Genomic DNA, 19,187 nt, shown 5'->3' on the forward strand with positions numbered 1-19,187 from the left:
CAATAGGCGATATACCGCAATCACAGGCGACATACCGTCCGGTGTAGGCATGAGACAGCTGGAATGGCATCCTGAGTCCCACGTCATGCTTCCATCGTGTGATGGCGTGCTTGTTTCAATATTCGATCACTAGCCATGTCGGTGATGGGAGAGGACATATTGTGCTTGGCAACGGTCCGAGTGAAGTGTTAGGATTGCGGATGGATTCAAGTCTTCTACGTACGGAATGCAGACCTCGTCTCGGGCTTGCACATATTCTGTGCTGGAATCTAAACCAAGAGATCGATACATTTGTACAGAAAATCAAGAGAAGTAACAAGCAAATGCCTTTACGCAGCCCCTTTCCAATGGAACGAAGCTTTAGTCCTGTACCAAATGTTTCCCTCAACCCAGATAGCTCTGTCGTCTCACATGCACCACGAATATGCACTCGTCTTCGCCTTACTGCTCACCTTCCGATCTTGAACCTCGCTGACCTTCTTCGTCTTTCCCTCCTTCGCCTCCAGACCCTCTCTCACGATATACACTCTTCCCTCCCAAGCCTGCAATTTCTCCTTGGGATCCTGCACATTGCTCGCGATCAAGCGGTATGCGTGTCCTAACAGATGCCTCTGCGGCGTATTGAGCGGCAACTCCTCATTCGAGAAGTTCAAGATAATTAATGCCATCTGTCCATCCTCGGCCATCTTCGTATACGTAAAGGTCTCCGAATTGTCATGGTCGTAAAGAGCGAATGTTCCGAACATGAACAACTCCTTGAATTCTTTCCGCATAGCGATACGAGCTCTCCAGAAGTTCCAAATACTGTCCGGATCGGCTTTCTGCGCTTCGACGTTCAACCAGCCAAAATTGTCGTTGACTTTCATCCATGTGGGGTTACTGCCTGTGAAACCTGCGTTGGCTTCATTGGACCATTGCATGGGAGTGCGAGAGTTGTCGCGGCCGACTTTGAAGACGCCACGAATCGCATTCTCGCGCGCGTTGGGATCCGTGTCACGGTAATTGTTGCAGTAGTCTTCCACGTAGATTTTTGCATCTGGGTCGCGGAATTCGGAGACGCCCCAGCTTTCGGGCATGTTGAGCATGCCGATCTCTTGACCTTGAAATATGAACTCTGTGCCGGAGAGAGTGGTTTGGAGGAGTGTGAGCAGCTTGCCAGCTTTGCGCCAGTATTTGAGCTCGGGCGTGGCGTATCTGGCGATGCTGCGTGGTTGGTCGTGGTTCTAGGAATGTTAGCAGAAGGACTTCACAGGTAGTGCTAAATCCTTACCTCCATGAACACTGTTCCCCAAGCGCCGCTGTCTGTGATTAGAGATTGTGCCTTACCCAGCGCATCCTTGAACTTCGGTAGAGTATAGCTGTCGTTCTTATCCATATAGTTGCTGACTTCGTGCTTCGCATACTCATCTGGATTGTCATTGTTCCCAAGTCTCACCATGTCAAAATCGAATACCATACTCAGCTCTTTCTGAGTGGGATGCACATACTTCAGCAGTTCCTCATACGGTGTGAGTGGGAGTTCTCCGACGATCATCAAGTCCTTGCCGTTGCTGTCTCGGTCCATTTTCTCACGGATTTCCTTCAACCACTTGTGCATCTCAGGACCATTGATGTAGTGCTGGCTACCCGGCTGCCATTTGCCTGGAACACTGACTTCGACATCAGGATACTTCGGATCCTTGCAAAAGCGATTCGCGGTGTCCAAGCGGAAGCCATCGACTCCACGATCGATCCAGAACTTCACAGAAGATCGGTAGATTGCCTCGCGCATCTCTTTGTTGTGCCAATTCAGATCGGGCTGCGACTCCAGGAACAAGTGGATATAGTACTGGTCTCGAGCAGGCACATACGTCCATGCGCTTCCACCAAAGGCTGCACGCCAATTCGATGGCTCTTCGACAAGCTGACCTTCGATCATGTTTCCCGGCCGCTTGTCAGCCCACATGTACCAGTCTGCTTTTGGATTGTCTTTCGACTTAGCGCTCTCCTTGAACCACGCATGTTGGACACTGGTGTGGGTGACAACCAGATCGAGAATGATCCTCATGCCACGAGAATGGACTTCTTTGATCAAGATTTCAATATCTTTCAGCGATCCGAACTGTTCGTGCATGTCTTCGTAATCGGAAATGTCGTAACCCCAGTCGTCGAGCGGAGACTTGTACGTGGGCGACATCCAGATCATATCGATGCCGAGATCTTTGAGGTAGTCAAGCTTGGAGATTATACCTTGCAAATCGCCAATACCATCACCGTTGCTGTCCTTGAATGACATGGGCCAGACTTGGTATGCAACCACACTCTTCCACCAGGGCCGACCTTTGTCGTCAAGATCCTGGGTGGAGACGACCTCGGTGGTACTGCTCGAGCCGGATGAGCTATTGACCACATCATAGCTGCTCGCAGTGGTGTCTCGAGAGACATAGCCAGATTCGGGAGGTGTGGGAGACGCTGAGCGATCCTTGCTTTTGGCCAAAGAGGGATCTTGCGGGGCGCTGCGCTCCACCCGGCCTCCGAGGAGGGACTCAATGGTTCTGGGATGCATTGAACCCTCAAGATCAAGATGCTGGGAGTCGTCGTCGAGGCGTTCGAGGATATGCTTCTGTGACGTAGACATTGGGTGATGATGGACAGCAGTGAAGGTGGCTAGAATGCGAAGTATCCTGCTCTTCACGGCGGAGGCTTGTGATGGGGTAGATGGTGCATTTGTGAAGCGGACTTGTGGTCAGGATATATTGCAGTTGCCGGCGCTATACCATGATGATCGCTCACCCACTGTTGCAATAGAGGCTCCATGTCGCATACTATACGGGAAGTGGCGGTCCGCAGTCTTTCATGGTCGCCGTGAATGTATTCTTGCTTTATTTGGCTGCAGAAGACAAGATTGCTTGTCCAAATATGTGTTCAGGTGTACAAGATTTTGTGATCCGACGTCGCGTGAGGTGGTTTGACGGAATTCTGTGATGACCAAAGGGGCTTCTCATTGCTGATAGCGATTGATGCCGATGCAGGACCGCTGTCCGTGTTAGCTGAACCCGGTCCACAAATTTCGATGGCAGCACGTCTTCATGCGCCCACTGTTGGCTCTTGGCCCTCCTTCAATGGCAGAAAGATCTGCTGCCACAACTCACTTGACTCCCCAATCGTGTAGCTCAAATCGAGCAGATGCATCCCCGCCTCTTCGCCACCCACCATATTTTCCAATTGCGAAATGACCGCTTCCAGTCCCAAAGCTTTCCCCACAGCCTGCGTTCCCGTAGCATCCAGATTCACATGCACAACATGCACATGAAAATGATAATACGTGGGCTGATAATGGACATAGAACTTGAGCATGTCCCTCTCGACTCCAGGATACAACCCTTCCACCGCCTCGGCAATCGTACTCCTCAAGTTCTTCAACCACTCCACATCCTTAGTCTTCAAATCCCTCACAGACCAAATATCTCTCCTCTCAACGAGAGCTAAGAGATGCAAACTTCCCAAAGTCCTGCGATCCCAATTCAGATCCGGCAATAACAGAAAATCATCATCTCCCTTCGCAGCCTCCAATTCCGAACTCCGATACAAAACATCCTCTTGCTCTTTCCTCCCTTCGATAATATTAAACACCCAATTCAATCTCCCCTCCTCCCGACAAATCTCCATATACTTCCTTACCCACTTCTCATAAATCTCCTTCGTCTCCAGAACAACCCGCATCTGCTGAAAAGCATATTTTCGAAAATGTTTCTCCGTCGCAGGCCAGATGAGATTGATCTTGAGATCCGGCGGCGTCGGTTCATCGGCGCTATTTTCTGGAAGGGAATGTGCTAGATACCAGCGGTAAATGTCATTTTCGCCGAGGAGTTGGACATGGCTGAGGAGACGGGAAAAAGAGGAATAGAAGGCTGTGATGGACTTGTTTGTTTCGTCTTGATCTGAAGTGGCGGTGCTTGGAGTGGGGAAGGCGCCTCTTTCTGCGAGGAGGAGGGCTGGTTCGCTGGAAATTGTGCCTTGAAGGATGATGCGGCGGCCTTGTTGGTCGGTGTTGAGGACTTTTTGGAATTTGAAGCGGGTGAGTAAGGTGGAGGAGGATGAGCTTTCGGCCATTTTCTCGCTACCTCGTCCTTTGTGGGTTCCGGTAATCTGTTCGTGGTGGTATGCGGTCAATGGCGAAAGTGCAATGTGAAGTTGCACAGCTTCCGACGTGGGGCCACCTTGCCGACGAAACGGGTACGCACGCGCACGTCTATCGGGGTCACATGTGTAGCAATATAGAGGCAATACGCTGAAGTGTGATAGTGAAGCAAGACTTCAATATATGCAAATCCTTTCCTGTCATCTACTGGGTATCCAATCGCTTTTCTAGCCAACTCTATCACTGTTTGCCGACCCGCAACCCTCTATATAGATTCGCAGCACAACAGACCATCTATTTCTTGTTCTTCAATGCGTCGATGAACTCTTTGGGGGGTTGCTGTCTGTAACCCTGAGGGTTGTTCTCGGTCCATCTCCAAAGATCTGCGCAAGCATCTTCGAGCGTGAACTTGGTCTTCCACTGCAGCTCAGTGTTTGCGCGGGTAGGGTTGGCAGTGAGATCAAGCACATCACCGGCACGGCGAGGAGCGACCTCATATGGGAGATCGCGACCAACAGCCTTGCTGAACGCCTTGATCATGTCGTAGACGGTGCTGCCACGTCCAGTTCCCAAGTTCCATGCTCGGACACCAGGGCTGTTCTGGCGAAGGTAGTTGAGTGCGATAACGTGGCCCTCAGCAAGATCGACAACGTGGAGGTAATCTCTGATTGCTGTGCCGTCCTTGGAAGCATAATCTGGCAGATGTTAGCACAGCCGCCATTTCTTATCCAAGCAAATAACTCACCATCTCCGAAAACAAGCAGCTTCTCCCGCTTTCCAACAGCAACTTGAGCCAAAAGCGGCAGCAAGTTGTATGGCACACCTTGAGGATCCTCACCCATGATTCCGCTAGGGTGGCTTCCTGCTGGGTTGAAGTATCTCAACAACGCAGCGTTGTGTGCCTCGACGCTCTTGCCCTCCTTCTTCGCCCTTGTCCTCTCAGCGTTGATGTAGTCTGTGATCATAGTCTCAACTGTGAACTTGGTGTTTCCGTATGGGTTGGTTGGGCCCAACGGGCACTCTTCTGGAATTGGGATCATGTTCGGGAATCTGGTCGCATCGCCGTACACGGTCGCGGAGGACGAGAAGACGATATTGGTGACATTGTGCTTCTGCATGCTGCGGAGCAAGCAGAGTGTGCCGTAGACGTTGACATTGTAGTAGTCGAGTGGGATCTCGGAGCTCTCTCCCACTGCCTTCAACGCGGCGAAGTGGATGACATTGTCGATGTCTGGGTGCTTGTCGAAGACAGCGTCCAAAGACTTCTCGTCCGTAATATCGATCTTCTCGTACTCTGGTCGCTTTCCGCTGATGAGCTCGATGCGGTTGAGGACCTCGTCGGAGGAGTTGTAGAGGTTGTCGACAATGACGACCTTGTAGTCGGCTTCGAGAAGCGCAAGGGCGGTGAAAGAGCCAATGTAGCCCGTGCCACTATTCGACCAGAATCAGTCACAGTTGCAGGGAATCGAATGTAAAGCTGTCCAAGTAAACAGGCTCTCCCCAATCGCATGGCGCGAGGATGGACAATGGCATTGTCGGAAGCAGTAACACACATACCCAGTGACGAGAACCGATCCCACAACCATGTTGCCTGCAGTGAAAGTGTTTGGATAAGGAGTGAGTGGATCTCGAGGAGACAACGGCTGCGGGGAGCTCTTGGAGATTTATCCCACCTAACTTTCAATGTTCTCAATGGGGCAGACTAAGGTTTCGTCGGTGTGTCACAGGGCTGAATCGCCGCGACTTCGGGATGTGGACAATTTGCCCGCGATGCTTGCTAGCACTCTCACCATTTCAGTTATGGTGGCCCTCTGTCCGTGCTATAGTCGGAAGATTCAGGCACGCCATATTCACTTGATGATCAGGATTCAGAGTGGAGGCGATTGGGACGTGGCGGATGCGACGCGTGTCCACATTGTTATGAGGTGGATATGCGATTGTTTGATGGGATCAAACCAGCGATTTGGTTTCATTTTGCCCAAGTATCGTGACAACACATACGTACATACAGAGCCTCCCTGTGGCTCTGCCCGGTCCAGTCCCGCTAATTGCATGCGTGTCCTCAATGCGCCTGCGAATGCATGATTCCCCCTTCTCCGCTGGTGTTCGCGCAACTTGGCCCTCGATGGCACAGTGGCGGCGAAGAAGGGCGGCTTGTCTCCATTCTCCAATCTCACATCTAATTGCTACCAGGTGCCGTGAAGGGATCGGCGTTTCCGCTGAGAAGCAGTCCAATAATCAAGCCAAACAGTCCCAGTACAGACGAGAAGATCTCGATGACCAGAACTTTGACGAATCTATGCCATGTTAGCTATATCCTCTCTCACCACAGGCACATCTGTGCCTTACAAGCTCGCATCTGCAGCATCAGCGAGCGCTGCACTTGAACCGTTGATGCCTACCGACACGCCACAGATCAAGTTGCACGCGCCCACCAATAGCCCTGACCAAAAAAGTGCATATCCTGTGAAGTAGTTGCCAGCAGAGTATATCCCGGGCCCTGACACGTTTTCTAGCTTCGCAGAGAACACGATGCTCATAATGACGCCGTAGATGGCCACGACTTCGCAGAAAATAATCGAGATCAAGTTCTTCGTCCGGATTCGCGGTGCTTTCACACCTCCTCCGAGGATCGATGTGCCTGTGATGAAAATTCCCCTGTTGCTCGCGTCTCAGCAATTGTCCATAAATGTGGCTTTCCGTCATGCCTCGCGCATCTCTTCGCTAGTATCCTCCAGGTGTACTGACCATGCTGCTCCGACAACTGATAACCCGATGCAAAGCCCAATGCCTGTCGAAGCCCACGCGTACGGCGATATCGATTCGAGGAAGGCGCCGACATTGAAGGCCTCTCCTTCGCCTTGGAAGAGCATATCTGTGTTCCCATCTCGTCAGCTTCGCCTCTTCCGCCTCCTGTAGCGCTCTGTGCTTCGCATACATAGACCAATAACGGTGAGAGCGGTGCCCGCGCCAGTGGCGCCCCAGTATAAGCCGCCCATCGCTGTCGCTCGTCCTCGGTGATGGATCAGGTGAAAGGAACGTCGAAGATTCACTTGCACGTTTGCCTGTGAGAGCTGTGTGGCTGCATGACATCGGCGAGCTCACAGCTTGCGCTAAACCCTTTTCGGATCGCGGCTTCGCCCCGCTAGGCATGTGCCGCCCTGTATACTCACTTCCAATCTGCCCTTTGTCCTGCCTTCTTTCGCTCCAGACACCTCGACAACGATATTTACTAGGGGTGATCTCACGAACGTCTCATCCGCTACCCGCGTTCTCCGACAGTAGCGGCACTAGGATCGCTCGACAACGAAGACCGCTAGCAACCACGATCAAAGATGGCGCAACCGGCGCAACAAGGCTTCTATGAGCTCTACAGAGGCACCTCGTATGCGCTTGAAAGAAGAGGTAGGGGCATAATCGCTGACCGCTTCACACAGTATTGGTCTCGCCCTCGCCGACACGCTGGACGATTTGATCAGTTCGAGGAGGATTGAGCCACAACTTGCTATGCGCATAATGGCAAACTTCGACCAGCACATCGCACAAGTTCTTGGAGAGAAGGTCAAGGCACGCATGACATTCAAGGTACGACATCCGATAGCCAGAGGAGGACAGTACAATATTGGCTTGGGTCGGAGCGAGACTAACGCATCGGATAGGGACATCTCGATGTGTACCGGTTTTGCGACGAAGTCTGGACCTTTGTCATTAAGGACGTCAAGTTCAAGATGGACAACTCGCAAATGATGGAGGCGGAGAAGGTCAAGATCGTGGCTTGCCAGTCCAAGGACAAAGCGCCGTAGAAAGACGATTGCAGGTGTGACGGCAGGCGCAAATCCCTACATCAAAACTGGCCTAAGTTCAAATGGGAACATGACCCTCCAGTGAAAGTGAAACTTGAAGAGGATTGCAAGGCCTTTCATGACGAAGTACAATCCTGCAGCCTGGGAGAGGTTGCAACACGATATTCACGAGAAAGGAATGACAAGAAACGCAAGCGTGCTTATTGAGAGCTAGCACGTCAATGTGCGTGCTTGGGAGGGGCGCATAGATTCGGGAGAATGTGACCATTGGGATATGGAGGCACAGACTCAAGGCTTTGGTGATTTCAGAGGCATGCATGAGGTAGCAGCCATGTCACAAGCCCAGATTCGGACGCAGCAGACCGAAACAAGACATGCAGCAATGTCAAATACTTGAACCCTTTTCCATTCAATTCCAACAACCAGCTGCCAATATAACTCGTCTGCAATGTGCTTCTCAGCAGGCCGAATGAACAGTATCGCATCCCTCGACTGCTGCCAAGACATAGCACATGCCAAGCCACCCCTGCACCTCACTCCAGAGCATCACATCCATCCTCTTCCTCTATTGTCACTTAGATCTTCACGCCCATCATGTCATCCCGCCCAACACCCCAATGGCTCACCTACGCCATCGCATCCGGCGGCTGTGCAGCTCTCAATGGCGTTTTCGCAAAACTTACCACAACCCAGTTGACCACAACCTGGGCAACAGCCATCTCACACCTCCTCGGTATGAAAGATGAAAGTGTAATTGTAGAGGGCCTCGTGCGTGGTGTAAGTAACAATGCAACCCATGGAGTCAAAATTCAAACTTCCTGGGAAAAAACAAGAAGAGGAAAATTGAACATGAAAGCATTGGCGTTCTATTGCTAAGATATTTTCTCTTACAGTTCTTCTTCCTAATGAACCTCGCCTTCAACGCCGTAATGTGGGGTCTCTTCACAAACGCTTTGCGTCTCGCATCAAGTACTGTCCGCGTCAGCGTGATCAACACAAGTGCGAATTTCATGCTTACGGCGATTTTGGGATGGGTGATTTTCAAAGAATCTTTACCAGGTAAGCACAATCCAATTCTTATCACCAAAAAGAAGTCATGTCGAGCTAATAAGTTTGCGCGATGGATAGGTCTGTGGTGGCTCGGCGCCTCATTTCTCGTAGCAGGATCAGTCATCATTGGGAGACGAGAGGAAGGAAAGGATGCTGAGACTGTTGGGGAGAGAGATCCTAATACTGCGGCTGCTGCTGGCGTGGCCGTGAACTTGGAAACATATACTGATGAGCCGGATGCTCCTCCGCCGAGTGTAAGCAGAACTCCGACCAGTGCGAACTTGGAGAATGGTAGGGCTTATGCTAGTGATGATAGCGACAGCGAGGCGCCCGAGACGATGGACCTGTTGCGACAAGGCGCAGCAGCAGACGCAAGTAGATGAACCGATAGCATCGGAAGCGAATCACCTGCCTCAGAGATGTTGTCCTCCCGAGAAACAAGTAAGCTGCTCACATTTTGATACGAATTTGGTGAGCCCGCAGAGCAACAGAGCTCAGTGGAGCATCGTGGGCTCTGACCATAACTTACCCATGACATCGAAACAAGCATACAAAAGACAGCGATCGAAGCACTCGAGCGAAAGTCGGTCATTTATTTGGTGATGCTTTTCAGACCGAATATGGTCTCGCTAATGCTGCATCAGCCATTTCATGCATCGTAATTTCTTCGTACCCTTCCCAAGTCCTCTGTTCTTGCTGCCAACACTTGCACTGCTTTCACTGGTCTCTTGCATACTGCAGCTGCAGTTTCCCGTCCTTATCCTTGAATGACCAGCCAATGACGACTGGACCTTGCGAGACATCATCAGGATCTGGCGATGAAGCTCGACTTGAGGGTGGGAATCCTGACACAGCGGAGTCGCTATCATCATGTCGCTTCAGCGGAACGGTAACACGCTCTCCCAAATCCATCGCAGTCTTCTATCGTACGCTGGCGTTGATCAGAGTTGGCACGGTACATTCACCCTGCTTGGTCCTCAACTTGGCAATCTCGGTCTTGCCGCTGTCTTTGAGCTTCTCGACCTTGGTCGGCTCGTAGGCAACAACCTTGTCCGCGGTCGTTGTGAAGCCGACTTGGTTATCTTCCCAGACCTTCTTCTTGGGGTTTAACACTGCATCGGGCTCACCCTCAAATCCTTCAAAGTAGACGCGCTCACCAGCGGGAGCGTCAGCTGGTGGATTGACAAGCTCGACAGGGCCTGCGTGGTCGTCATCGCCGCGTGGTGAGGCAGCGAGGACCATGGCGCATGACTTGATACCACGCATAGTGACAGGTTTGAGATTGCAGACTGCAACGATCTTGCGGTTCTGCATTTCTTCGAGAGGGATGAGTCCATTCAAGCCAGAGCACACCGTTCGCACGGTCTTGCCCTCATACTCGGATGTGTTGTCTGTGCCTGGAGCATCTCCACAATCGATTGTGCTGACAAAGAGCTTCTCAGCGTCTGGATGTTGAATGGCCTTCAATATGTGGCCTACCCGGAGATCGATGAGAGCGGGGCCGAACGGCTTGTCTGGGGCTGGGGCATTCTTGGGCTGCTTCGGCTGCTTCTCTTTCTTGGGCTTCTCCTTCTTCTCACCAGGTGTTGCTGCACCCACAGCATCTGCCACTTTGTCGCCAAGATCCTTCTTCTCCTTCTTTGGCTTCTGGTTCTCGGCCTGTTTCTTCGTGTCGCTGGCTGCAGATGTGACTGTCCCTCCAGCTGCTGCTGCACTGTCTGCTCCTGCCGCGGCGGCCGCAGCCTTTTCCTTCTTCTTTCGCTCCTTCTCAGCCTTGGCGTCAATTGGCTTGATTGGTGCAACCACATTGCTGGCGTCGATCTCGACCTTCTCGCTGTCTTCTACCTTCAGGCCGAACAGTTCAGCGTTCTGGACGAAGTCGATGAAGCGAGTGATATGGTGATAGCCTTGTTCTCCGGTCCGCTGCTCTGGTGTCCAACCCTTGACCACCGGAGCAAGCTTTGTGTAAAGAGCGATATCTGCGACACTGGGTTTGCTGCCGAGAATGGTGGTGCGGGATGCGAGGTGGGTGTTCAGGTGGGATAAGCGCTCGGCCGTCTTCGCAGCGTCTTCGTTGGGTGATGCAATGTGGGCGGCAGTGGTGGACCATTGGTCGATGTCCGTCTTCTCAGCGGGCGAGTACTGCAGTCACATGTCAGTGATGCTGTAGAACAGAGTTGGTCGTGTGCCGTACTTCGATGGTCGTAAAGATGGCTGAAGTCAGCTTGGCTGGATCACTATCTGCGCCTTTGGCCTGAGGGTATGACTTTTCGATCAGGCTCTTGGCCTTATCGTCCAGAGGTGCTGCTGCCATATTGACTATACGGCTAGATCCAAAAGCTCGATATTTGAATTGTTGTTGAGGGTGCCTTCGCTGAATGTGTTTGAAGGTTGCGGGTCGTCTTGTCGCCCTCGCGAGCAGTCGGACGGAGCGAAGAGCCTTCAGTTTGGCGACCGGTGCAAGTGCTTTGGAAATGGCGATCGAGTTCACTCTTGAGAAAACAACGCTACAGTCATTGAAGAAGCAGCCCACCAAGAATCCTTGCTAGCGCCTCGGCTCAGCTTCCGAAAGTCAGTTGCCGTCTCGTCCCCTTTCTTCCTTCCACGCGTTTGTCTCACGACCAGTATGACGTGGTGACATATCTTGCACCCCGTCAACGACTGCGTCAATACGTTCTCGTCTTGATCTGAGAGTCGCCCAGTTTGGAAATTGCTGAGCCAGCCCAGCAACTGTTCATGTACGCTACGAAATAGTATGCTAAGCTCCAAACGAGGGACTCGTAAATCAATCAATTGTAAACGAAAGTCCGCCTGACGTAGACCAGCTTCGTATTCCTTCCAGACTCATGCATACGCCTTCAGTATCGGCGTGTAGGTGCTATAAGCCGGGCCATCCTTGGGCTCAAGAGAGAACATGTAGTTTCCCCACCATGGACCAGCGGACCACCTACATCAACCATCAGCATCATTTCACTTGTTCACTTCAAGAACACGACAACGACTTACCAAGCAGCTCCAGTCCAAACATCCGAATTCGTAACCATATAATCCAACATATCCTTAACAGCAGCCTGACACTGCCCATTAACACCACCAGCGAACTCGCCCAGGAAGCCTTTCTTCTTATTCGCACGCAGCCAGTTCGTTGCGGCGACAAGGCGTTCGCTTCCGATTGTGGAACTGATACAATTTGGTGAGGTACCGCTTCCGTCGGTGTCGAGGTATTGGTGCATTTGGTAGATGAGCTTGTTTTCGGGATCGGTGAGATTGCCCATTGTTTCGGCGTTGGTGAGGCCGTCAGTTCCTTTTGCGGTTGTCCAGGTCCTGCGTGATTATTGGGATTAGACGGTTGTCGGGGGGCGCTGTGGGTTGGGGGAAGGGGTGGTGCTTACCAGGCGCCGGTCCAGTGGTTGCCTTCAACGTGGATGGTTTGTTTGGCTCCTGCGGCCTGATAGGTCGAGTCGTTAGCAAGTACTTGATGGAGGTTGGGTCAGAACTTACGCGGATGCCGTTGATCGCTGCTTGGTTCATATCTGCTACCACACGTCCGGACATGCCCCAGAATCTATTCATCGAATCAGCAAGTGCATGACGAGACTTTTTGAACTTAATTCATACTCATTGTTCGTATCGTAAATCACCTTATCATTATTCTTATACACTCCGGCAACATTCCTCCACCACGTCCCGAAATCACTCGTCGAAGTCATGATTTGTCCATAAAATCTTCCATAGTTGTGAGGCTGGATCATGGCATATGCGCCCTTGGAAGTGATGGCATTGACCGTTTGCGTCAAATTCGCCAAGTAGTAATTTCCGAAGCCAGAAGTCAGTCCGCCGGGCGTGAGGCGTTCCATCATAATGTTAATGCGGAATACGTTGAAGCCGGAGTCAATTTTTCCTTGGATTGTGGAGAGGTCTGGCCAGATGTAGTCTTTATTGTAGAGGCCTGGGAGGGCTGTGCCGAATTCGGGACCGGCTTCGTTGATTCCAAGATATTGGAGTTTTCGAGCTCGGGTTTCGAGGGTTGGGGCGCTGGTTGCTAGGCCTAGGACGGCCGCCAGGGCTATGATGTGGGTGGAAAGCATTTTGAAATGATTGTCGATTGTAATGAGCGAGATGGCTTTGTATGTCTGAAGCTTGCTGAGCAGAGGAGCGATGTTGAGCAGCGAGAGACCAGACATATATATGCATTGGCCATTCAGGGCTTCCTGTTAGCAGGTCACAGTCATGATTGCCTTTGTTGGACATGGCTCCGCACTTGACAAGCCAGCGTTACCTCTACGGATCTTTTGTCTCCGTAGCAGAGATGGCGTTGTGTCTCCGCAGCCTGCGTGGCACTCCAGTAGCACGCAGCAGTTCAGAGACCACTATAGCTCTCCAGCCTGAAATCTGCCAACTAGCACTTTGAAACCAAGCCACAGGGCTAAGCGAACAATATAGATGTTCGGTGCCACGGTCCGCCAGGCCATACTATGCTGTGGTCAGCTAGCTACCTCAGCCCTAGAGGAGAGTATAGGACCTGGCACAGATTAACGAGACAATTCGATGCTTCAAAGGCTTATTCGACCCAGTGATTAGGCGTGACAGGTCGCAAGCGGCTCGGTTGTGTGCCGATGAGGCATCCTTTACAAGGTCTGTTGACCCTGCGCTTGATTCAATATATCTGATGCGGTTTGCTGGTCGGACTGGGTCGTTTCCGAGTAGCTTATATGCATGTTTAATTGCACGTCTTCGATCCTTGCGGCATCTCGTTCCAGTGAGCTGTTGGCTCTCGTTGCTCTCTATATACGAGCAGTATGCAGCATAGTCATAGAGGCGAAGTCTTTGAGTCTCGCGGCTTTAGGCTAATGTGAAACACGTGAGTTGGTGGGTACTATGCGACATGGCAACTTCCTGATCCGATACGTCTTCAGATCGATCTCCCGTGGTTGTTCGGCCTTGTGGATGTGGTGGGTGGCGGCTCTGATATCATGTACTCAGGCGGAAAAACAGCCTCTTTCATGCTTCCTGATCGTCCGCGAGATTTGTGCACTCCAGTGTGGTCACAGCACACACTGAGCCGGGCATTCGCGTCTCAGAAATGACTCTTGACCGTCGCATCCTACCAACTCTACAGATCTGGCTCAGTGCAGCAGTCTGGACGGCTGCGTCCGGACCGAATTGAAGATTCAGATCACGATAATTTTCCCGCCATACAATGTGACCGCCGCAAATGGGCACTCTCAGCTGTGGATACGTGTTCAAAGACATCTGCGGGGAATGAAATGTAAGTACAAGCAGAGCTTCCAACGCGCCGCTCAGCTCAATATCGCTTGCGAGATGAGTATGGCTGTCATGTGCTTCCTCGCGCGCCGACGGCTCGTGTCTTAAGTCTTCCGTGTGCCGAGAGATAGACCAAAGTCAGCTCCCAATGCCGTTGAGTCGGCGGGTGTTTCCGCTGTTCAGAGCTGTGCACTCGAATGATGGCGGCGAAGAGTCTCGGTTCTCAAGATGCCCCATGATCTCCACTCTTGATGGCACGGGAAGCGGCGGATTTGAGTCTTGTTCGGTATGCTGCTGGCCTTACAGTACATAGCATAGGTGCCATACTGCTCTCTGTTGCTTGCTGGCCAGCGTTCTAGTCTCGCGAAAGAGTTGCTGGCGGGTGAGAAGCGAGCATGTCTATCTGAAGTGAGCCGTTGTACACGCCAGGATCTTCGTGTTCAATATTGCCCTTGGAAGGCTGTAGCTCAGCTCGCAGCGACCGCGATAGCCTGACTTCTGACTTCTGCTGAGTTTGGTCTGGACTCGGGCGATTCTTCTTTCAAGTTGGAGCGCGAACAGTGGATGTTCTTGACGAGATCTCTCGACTTCAAAGGCAGCTGCAGCACAACGGGCTTGCAGCCTGAGGCAACGACAGCCCAATTCCGTGGTCAACGACCGTAACCTCAGCTTCCACATCTACAATCTTGTCGCACCATCACTTCCTCACTCGTTCTTGTCTGACAGAACTCGACTTCGCTTGGAACGTTTACGACGATTTTCAAGAGGCACTGTCCTTTGGAACTTCCGCCCTTCCTCGCAGCCTCGCACGTTGCGCCTACGTGTCAAGCTCGCCGGCGTTCGAGCAGGAGATGGTAAGCACAGTGCTGCTACACAACTCTCTGCTGGTGCCGCCACAGCCTGCTCTTAATCCTCGACGCTTTAAAGGATCCAAGGCCATTGCAGCACGAGCCTAGACTAAAGGGTGGCGTCAACGACCTCATCTTGAACCTTTCCTGTGCACAGCATAGTACAACGCCGTCCAATCTGTAGCAACCATAGACTCGCTTCGCTTCTCGTCACATTGCGATCACATTGTAGGCTATGCATCGATTTCACGACTCGCCTGTTCAATGTCTGCTGCAGGTGACCCCGCAATTGGCGTCCGCCGCTGTACCTGCATCATTAGGCCGAGGGCTACGACGGGCCTCCACATTAGACTTCGGACACTGCGACTCTCTTCTCTAGATTCACAATATGTCCAGAGAATCACCTTGTTTGGGTAGCCCTCTTGAATACTCCATTATGGCGGCGGATTCCACCCGACCCATTCGCATTGCTGGTATGCTCGTCCGGGAAATGGTCTTATGGAGTCCAAGCTCACGTACGAACAGGCGTCTCCGGCTCAGTCTCCGACCGCCGACATGCAATGCTCATGTTTGCCAAGAATCATCCTAACGATCCCGTCGATGTGATTTTTGGCGATTTCATGAGTGAAGCGAATATGAGTACGATCACCCAAAGTCACGCAGCAACAAATGCTCACGAATGATTACTATAGCTTCTAGAGGCGCCCTTAAAGCAGAGAGCGCTATCATTGCAGCTTCCGAGACTCCCAATACCGATCAACATTTCACGAGCCTACTATCATCAGGTGCTACGGATGCATATGAACCAACATTTTTGGAAGCACTGGCTCCAGCACTCCCGTACATTGCAAAACACAAGATCAAAGTAGCAGTCAATGCCGGCGCGTCAGATACGGAGAAACTTCATCAAGTTGTCACCGAGATGTGCAAAAAAGGATCACACGATCTGAAAGTGGCTTGGATCAGTGGCGATGAGGTATTTCCAGCGATTCAGCGAGCACGCAAAAATGGTTCCAGCAAGTTCGAGAACGTTTGCACAGGAGAGGTACTGGACGAGTGGGGGCATAAGCCTATCTACGCACAAGCCTATCTAGGAGGCTTAGGAATCGCGGCGGCTTTCGCAAAGGGTGCGGACATTGTGGTTTGCGGCCGCGTTAGCGATGCGTCTCCGGTGATTGGTGCAGCATACTGGTGGCATGGCTGGACACGAGACATGCTTTCTGAACTTGCGAACGCGTTTGTTGCGGGTCACATGATCGAATGCAGTAACTATGTCGTTGGCGGAAACTTTACGGGATTCAAGTCACTGGAATTCAAGAACTGGAAAGATATTGGGTACCCTGTCGCTGAGATCTCAAGAGGTGGCAACGTTGTCATCACCAAAGGCCAAGGCTGGGGCGGAGGTGAAGTCAGCGTACAGACCTGTTCAAGTCAACTCTTGTACGAGATTCAAGGACCTTGGTACTTCAACAGCGACGTTACCGCTGTGCTCGATGAGATGTGGTTCGAACAAGTCGGTACAGACAGAGTCGCCTTGAGAGGTATACAAGCCGATCTTCCACCTCCGACCACGAAGGTTGGTCTCACAGCGAAAGGCGGTTACCAAGCAGAACTCCACTGGCTCCTCGTCGGCCTCGATATTGCCGAAAAAGCCCGCATGATGGAACTACAACTCCGACACGCCCTCGCCCCATACTCATCCAAGTTTACTCTCCTCAACTTCAGCATCAACGGCACAGCGGCAGAAAATCCCACAAACCAAGCTTCCGCCACAGTTGATTTCCGTGTCTTCGCTCAGGCGAAGAACGAAGCTGATCTTACTCCAAACAAGTTCCTTCGCGTTTGCATCGACTGCATCATGCAAGGCTATCCGGGCGCAACTTTCCAACTAGACATTCGACAAGGATTTCCAAAGCCATGCTATGAATATTATGTGACATTACTACCACAGACCGAAGTTGATCATAGAGTGCATTTGTGGGATGGATCAAGTTTAGAAGTCCCGCCGCCGGAGAACACGAAGACATATCCCAAGAACCAGCCGAATTCTCCTTCGACACCCTTGGAAGAGCAAATCAACCTCTCAGCGAACGCATTCGGTCCCACAACACCCGGACCCCTCGGCTGGATAGTCCACGCTCGCTCAGGAGACAAAGGCTCGAATGCCAATGTCGGCTTTTGGGTGCGGTTCCGAGATGAGTATGCTTGGTTGCGGAATCTGCTCTCTACAGAGAAGGTCAAAGAATTGTTAGGAGAAGAATATGATGGAAAGAAATCTATCGAGAGATTTGAGTTGCCGAACATGTTGGCTGTGCATTTTGTGCTCAAGGATCATTTGGATCGTGGGGTGAGTTGTTCGAGTAGTTATGACGTGTTGGGGAAGAATGTTGCGGAGTTTTTGAGGGCGAGGTGGGTGGATTTGCCGAATAAGTTTTTGGGGAGGGGGAAGTTGTGAGAAGATGTGGTTAGAAAGTGTTCGTAATTTTGAGAAGTTCATTTTCTCGGCTGCATGACTATGACTTTTTTTTTTTTTGACAAATTCTGCCTTCCCAAAGCCATGGTATCCACAACAGTACGTTGTAAAACGTGCCTTGGTTTATCGAAACCAAGTTCGATACGCGAAAGCAAACATGCCGCACAAGCAACGGCGATTCCAATGTTGTTTCGCACCAAGTCGCTTCACGTCGACCAAGCAAGTCGCTGGCTGCAAGCGTCTTCTTTCATTCGCAGCACGATCTATCGTCCGAACGCCCAGTCCCGAAGTTCGTTTCGCCATCGTTCACATGCCAATGGTAACCATCTGCAAAGCAGATACACCTCAGTACCTTGCACGGGGCGAACAAAGTCTGTGCTACTAGCTTGCGCAGATCTGTCCAATCAGGGTCATCGTCCTGAAGGGGATATGGGCCAAATGGGTTATACGATACGCCGTCGTTCAGATCAGACGCGCTGACCAGATGGAGCTGAGCCAAGCTCGGAAAGCGCGCTAAGCTCGGGATGAGGTCGAATATCGAGGTGTTGTAGGTTGGCAGTACCAGAACGGCAAGTTGCGGTGCAGCGTCGTAGAGAGAAGAGAGCAGGTCGACGTTCCAGTAGATCTCTAGTTCGAGGCGCTTCAAGGAGGGCAATGAGCGCAGTGCTCCACTGTTGAGCAAGTCTCTCGACTGACTCCTAGAAGCGGAGCTCAAGTCCTAAATCTTGTCAGCACTGTGCCTCGTGGGGTAGACGGGCAGCGATCTCAAAGTGGTGCGAAGGCTCGACTAGCCTGCATTGCACTACAATGGAAGAGGGCAATATAGAGTAAAAGCTCCGGATACTTGCCTGAATATTGGGACACAAACGAAACGCCCAGTCTCCCATCACATTCCCCAGAGCGAGGCTTTTGATTGAAAGCTGGTTGAGCGCCGTTTCTGGGACATGTCCTTCAAAAACTTGTCTCGACGTGCCACCAAATTCCAAGGCCAAATGTTCCAATTTGGTCATCTTACGCAATATGCCACCAAAAACCAATGCAACGTCAGGATTAGCCTCGGTGAACTTTTGCTTGCGGACCAGGAAACCTGCCATGCCAAGCCCGCCCGGCACTTCGATAATGGGCTCAAGATCTCCAGCGCAGGTCTCGAAAATGAGTCTGCGTGCATACTTCTCGGCCAAAGAGCTTTCGAAAATTTCGACCAGTACTTGGCCAACCTTTTCCCAGTCCCAGGAGTGGCCAATTCTGATGCCTCGGAAGATAAGTGGAGAAGCAATGTGTCGCATGCGCTTGCAGGTACCAGAAAAGCATTTCAGTGCCGTGATGGGGTTAGCTTGCGTGTCGTTGACCACTATGCCACCTTGCTGGAGTGGCACTAGATCGGGAGCACGCAGAGCGCGACAGATCTCGAAGAGACAGTCATCGTTGAGGTCGAGGAGTGCTTTCTTTGGCTTGTCCTTGTCTGCGGCCATGCCTCGAGTGTCGACGAGCATAAAAGCTCGGCGCTGAGCAATAAGGTACGAAATGCAGATGAACGGATGTTCTGAAGTGGTTGCGTCCAATTCACGCTGTCGAAGCGTCGCGCATTGCGCCCCCGAAATGTCGAAGTTGCGATCAGCTACAGACAG

General features: G+C 51.7%; 10 protein-coding genes across 11 annotated transcripts; 3 read left to right on the forward strand and 7 right to left on the reverse strand.

The window, feature by feature from the left end:
* Positions 1 to 407: 407 nt before the first annotated feature.
* CKM354_000474100 (uncharacterized protein) lies at positions 408 to 2,617 on the reverse strand (the record flags this gene model as incomplete). The annotated part of the gene is made up of 2 exons (XM_044799989.1): positions 408 to 1,223; positions 1,271 to 2,617. The coding sequence occupies 2 exons, from the start codon at positions 2,615 to 2,617 to the stop codon at positions 408 to 410; spliced, it is 2,163 nt and encodes a 720-aa protein (XP_044655924.1).
* A 449-nt stretch (positions 2,618 to 3,066) lies between these two features.
* CKM354_000474200 (uncharacterized protein) lies at positions 3,067 to 4,092 on the reverse strand (the record flags this gene model as incomplete). 2 transcript variants are annotated; one of them, XM_044799991.1, is made up of 2 exons in its annotated part: positions 3,504 to 3,593; positions 3,661 to 4,092. In XM_044799991.1, the coding sequence occupies 2 exons, from the start codon at positions 4,090 to 4,092 to the stop codon at positions 3,504 to 3,506; spliced, it is 522 nt and encodes a 173-aa protein (XP_044655926.1). The 2 variants fall into 2 exon arrangements, with proteins under 2 accessions (XP_044655925.1, XP_044655926.1); XM_044799990.1 differs by having other exon boundaries at positions 3,067 to 4,092.
* Positions 4,093 to 4,414: 322 nt separating this feature from the next.
* Positions 4,415 to 5,706, reverse strand: CKM354_000474300 (uncharacterized protein; the record flags this gene model as incomplete). Its single annotated transcript, XM_044799992.1, has 3 exons — positions 4,415 to 4,815; positions 4,866 to 5,551; positions 5,678 to 5,706. 3 exons carry the CDS (start codon positions 5,704 to 5,706, stop codon positions 4,415 to 4,417), a joined length of 1,116 nt encoding a protein of 371 aa, XP_044655927.1.
* Positions 5,707 to 6,299: 593 nt separating this feature from the next.
* Positions 6,300 to 7,119, reverse strand: CKM354_000474400 (H(+)-transporting V0 sector ATPase subunit c''; the record flags this gene model as incomplete). The annotated part of the gene is made up of 4 exons (XM_044799993.1): positions 6,300 to 6,417; positions 6,470 to 6,778; positions 6,869 to 6,995; positions 7,059 to 7,119. 4 exons carry the CDS (start codon positions 7,117 to 7,119, stop codon positions 6,300 to 6,302), a joined length of 615 nt encoding a protein of 204 aa, XP_044655928.1.
* Positions 7,120 to 7,455: 336 nt separating this feature from the next.
* On the forward strand, positions 7,456 to 7,923 carry CKM354_000474500 (transcription initiation factor IIA subunit gamma; the record flags this gene model as incomplete). Its single annotated transcript, XM_044799994.1, has 3 exons — positions 7,456 to 7,505; positions 7,558 to 7,705; positions 7,780 to 7,923. The coding sequence occupies 3 exons, from the start codon at positions 7,456 to 7,458 to the stop codon at positions 7,921 to 7,923; spliced, it is 342 nt and encodes a 113-aa protein (XP_044655929.1).
* A 594-nt stretch (positions 7,924 to 8,517) lies between these two features.
* CKM354_000474600 (uncharacterized protein) lies at positions 8,518 to 9,356 on the forward strand (the record flags this gene model as incomplete). The annotated part of the gene is made up of 3 exons (XM_044799995.1): positions 8,518 to 8,700; positions 8,817 to 8,982; positions 9,052 to 9,356. The coding sequence occupies 3 exons, from the start codon at positions 8,518 to 8,520 to the stop codon at positions 9,354 to 9,356; spliced, it is 654 nt and encodes a 217-aa protein (XP_044655930.1).
* Positions 9,357 to 9,894: 538 nt separating this feature from the next.
* CKM354_000474700 (uncharacterized protein) lies at positions 9,895 to 11,287 on the reverse strand (the record flags this gene model as incomplete). Its single annotated transcript, XM_044799996.1, has 2 exons — positions 9,895 to 11,115; positions 11,168 to 11,287. 2 exons carry the CDS (start codon positions 11,285 to 11,287, stop codon positions 9,895 to 9,897), a joined length of 1,341 nt encoding a protein of 446 aa, XP_044655931.1.
* A 530-nt stretch (positions 11,288 to 11,817) lies between these two features.
* On the reverse strand, positions 11,818 to 13,061 carry CKM354_000474800 (uncharacterized protein; the record flags this gene model as incomplete). Its single annotated transcript, XM_044799997.1, has 5 exons — positions 11,818 to 11,920; positions 11,980 to 12,297; positions 12,366 to 12,421; positions 12,475 to 12,538; positions 12,592 to 13,061. 5 exons carry the CDS (start codon positions 13,059 to 13,061, stop codon positions 11,818 to 11,820), a joined length of 1,011 nt encoding a protein of 336 aa, XP_044655932.1.
* A 2,461-nt stretch (positions 13,062 to 15,522) lies between these two features.
* On the forward strand, positions 15,523 to 17,541 carry CKM354_000474900 (uncharacterized protein; the record flags this gene model as incomplete). The annotated part of the gene is made up of 3 exons (XM_044799998.1): positions 15,523 to 15,559; positions 15,612 to 15,725; positions 15,779 to 17,541. The coding sequence occupies 3 exons, from the start codon at positions 15,523 to 15,525 to the stop codon at positions 17,539 to 17,541; spliced, it is 1,914 nt and encodes a 637-aa protein (XP_044655933.1).
* Positions 17,542 to 17,806: 265 nt separating this feature from the next.
* On the reverse strand, positions 17,807 to 19,052 carry CKM354_000475000 (uncharacterized protein; the record flags this gene model as incomplete). Its single annotated transcript, XM_044799999.1, has 2 exons — positions 17,807 to 18,277; positions 18,366 to 19,052. The coding sequence occupies 2 exons, from the start codon at positions 19,050 to 19,052 to the stop codon at positions 17,807 to 17,809; spliced, it is 1,158 nt and encodes a 385-aa protein (XP_044655934.1).
* Positions 19,053 to 19,187: the final 135 nt, after the last annotated feature.

This window comes from Cercospora kikuchii, assembly GCF_019650295.1.
Source record: "Cercospora kikuchii DNA, contig_00003, whole genome shotgun sequence".
In the NCBI taxonomy this organism is placed as follows: Eukaryota; Fungi; Ascomycota; class Dothideomycetes; order Mycosphaerellales; family Mycosphaerellaceae; genus Cercospora; species Cercospora kikuchii.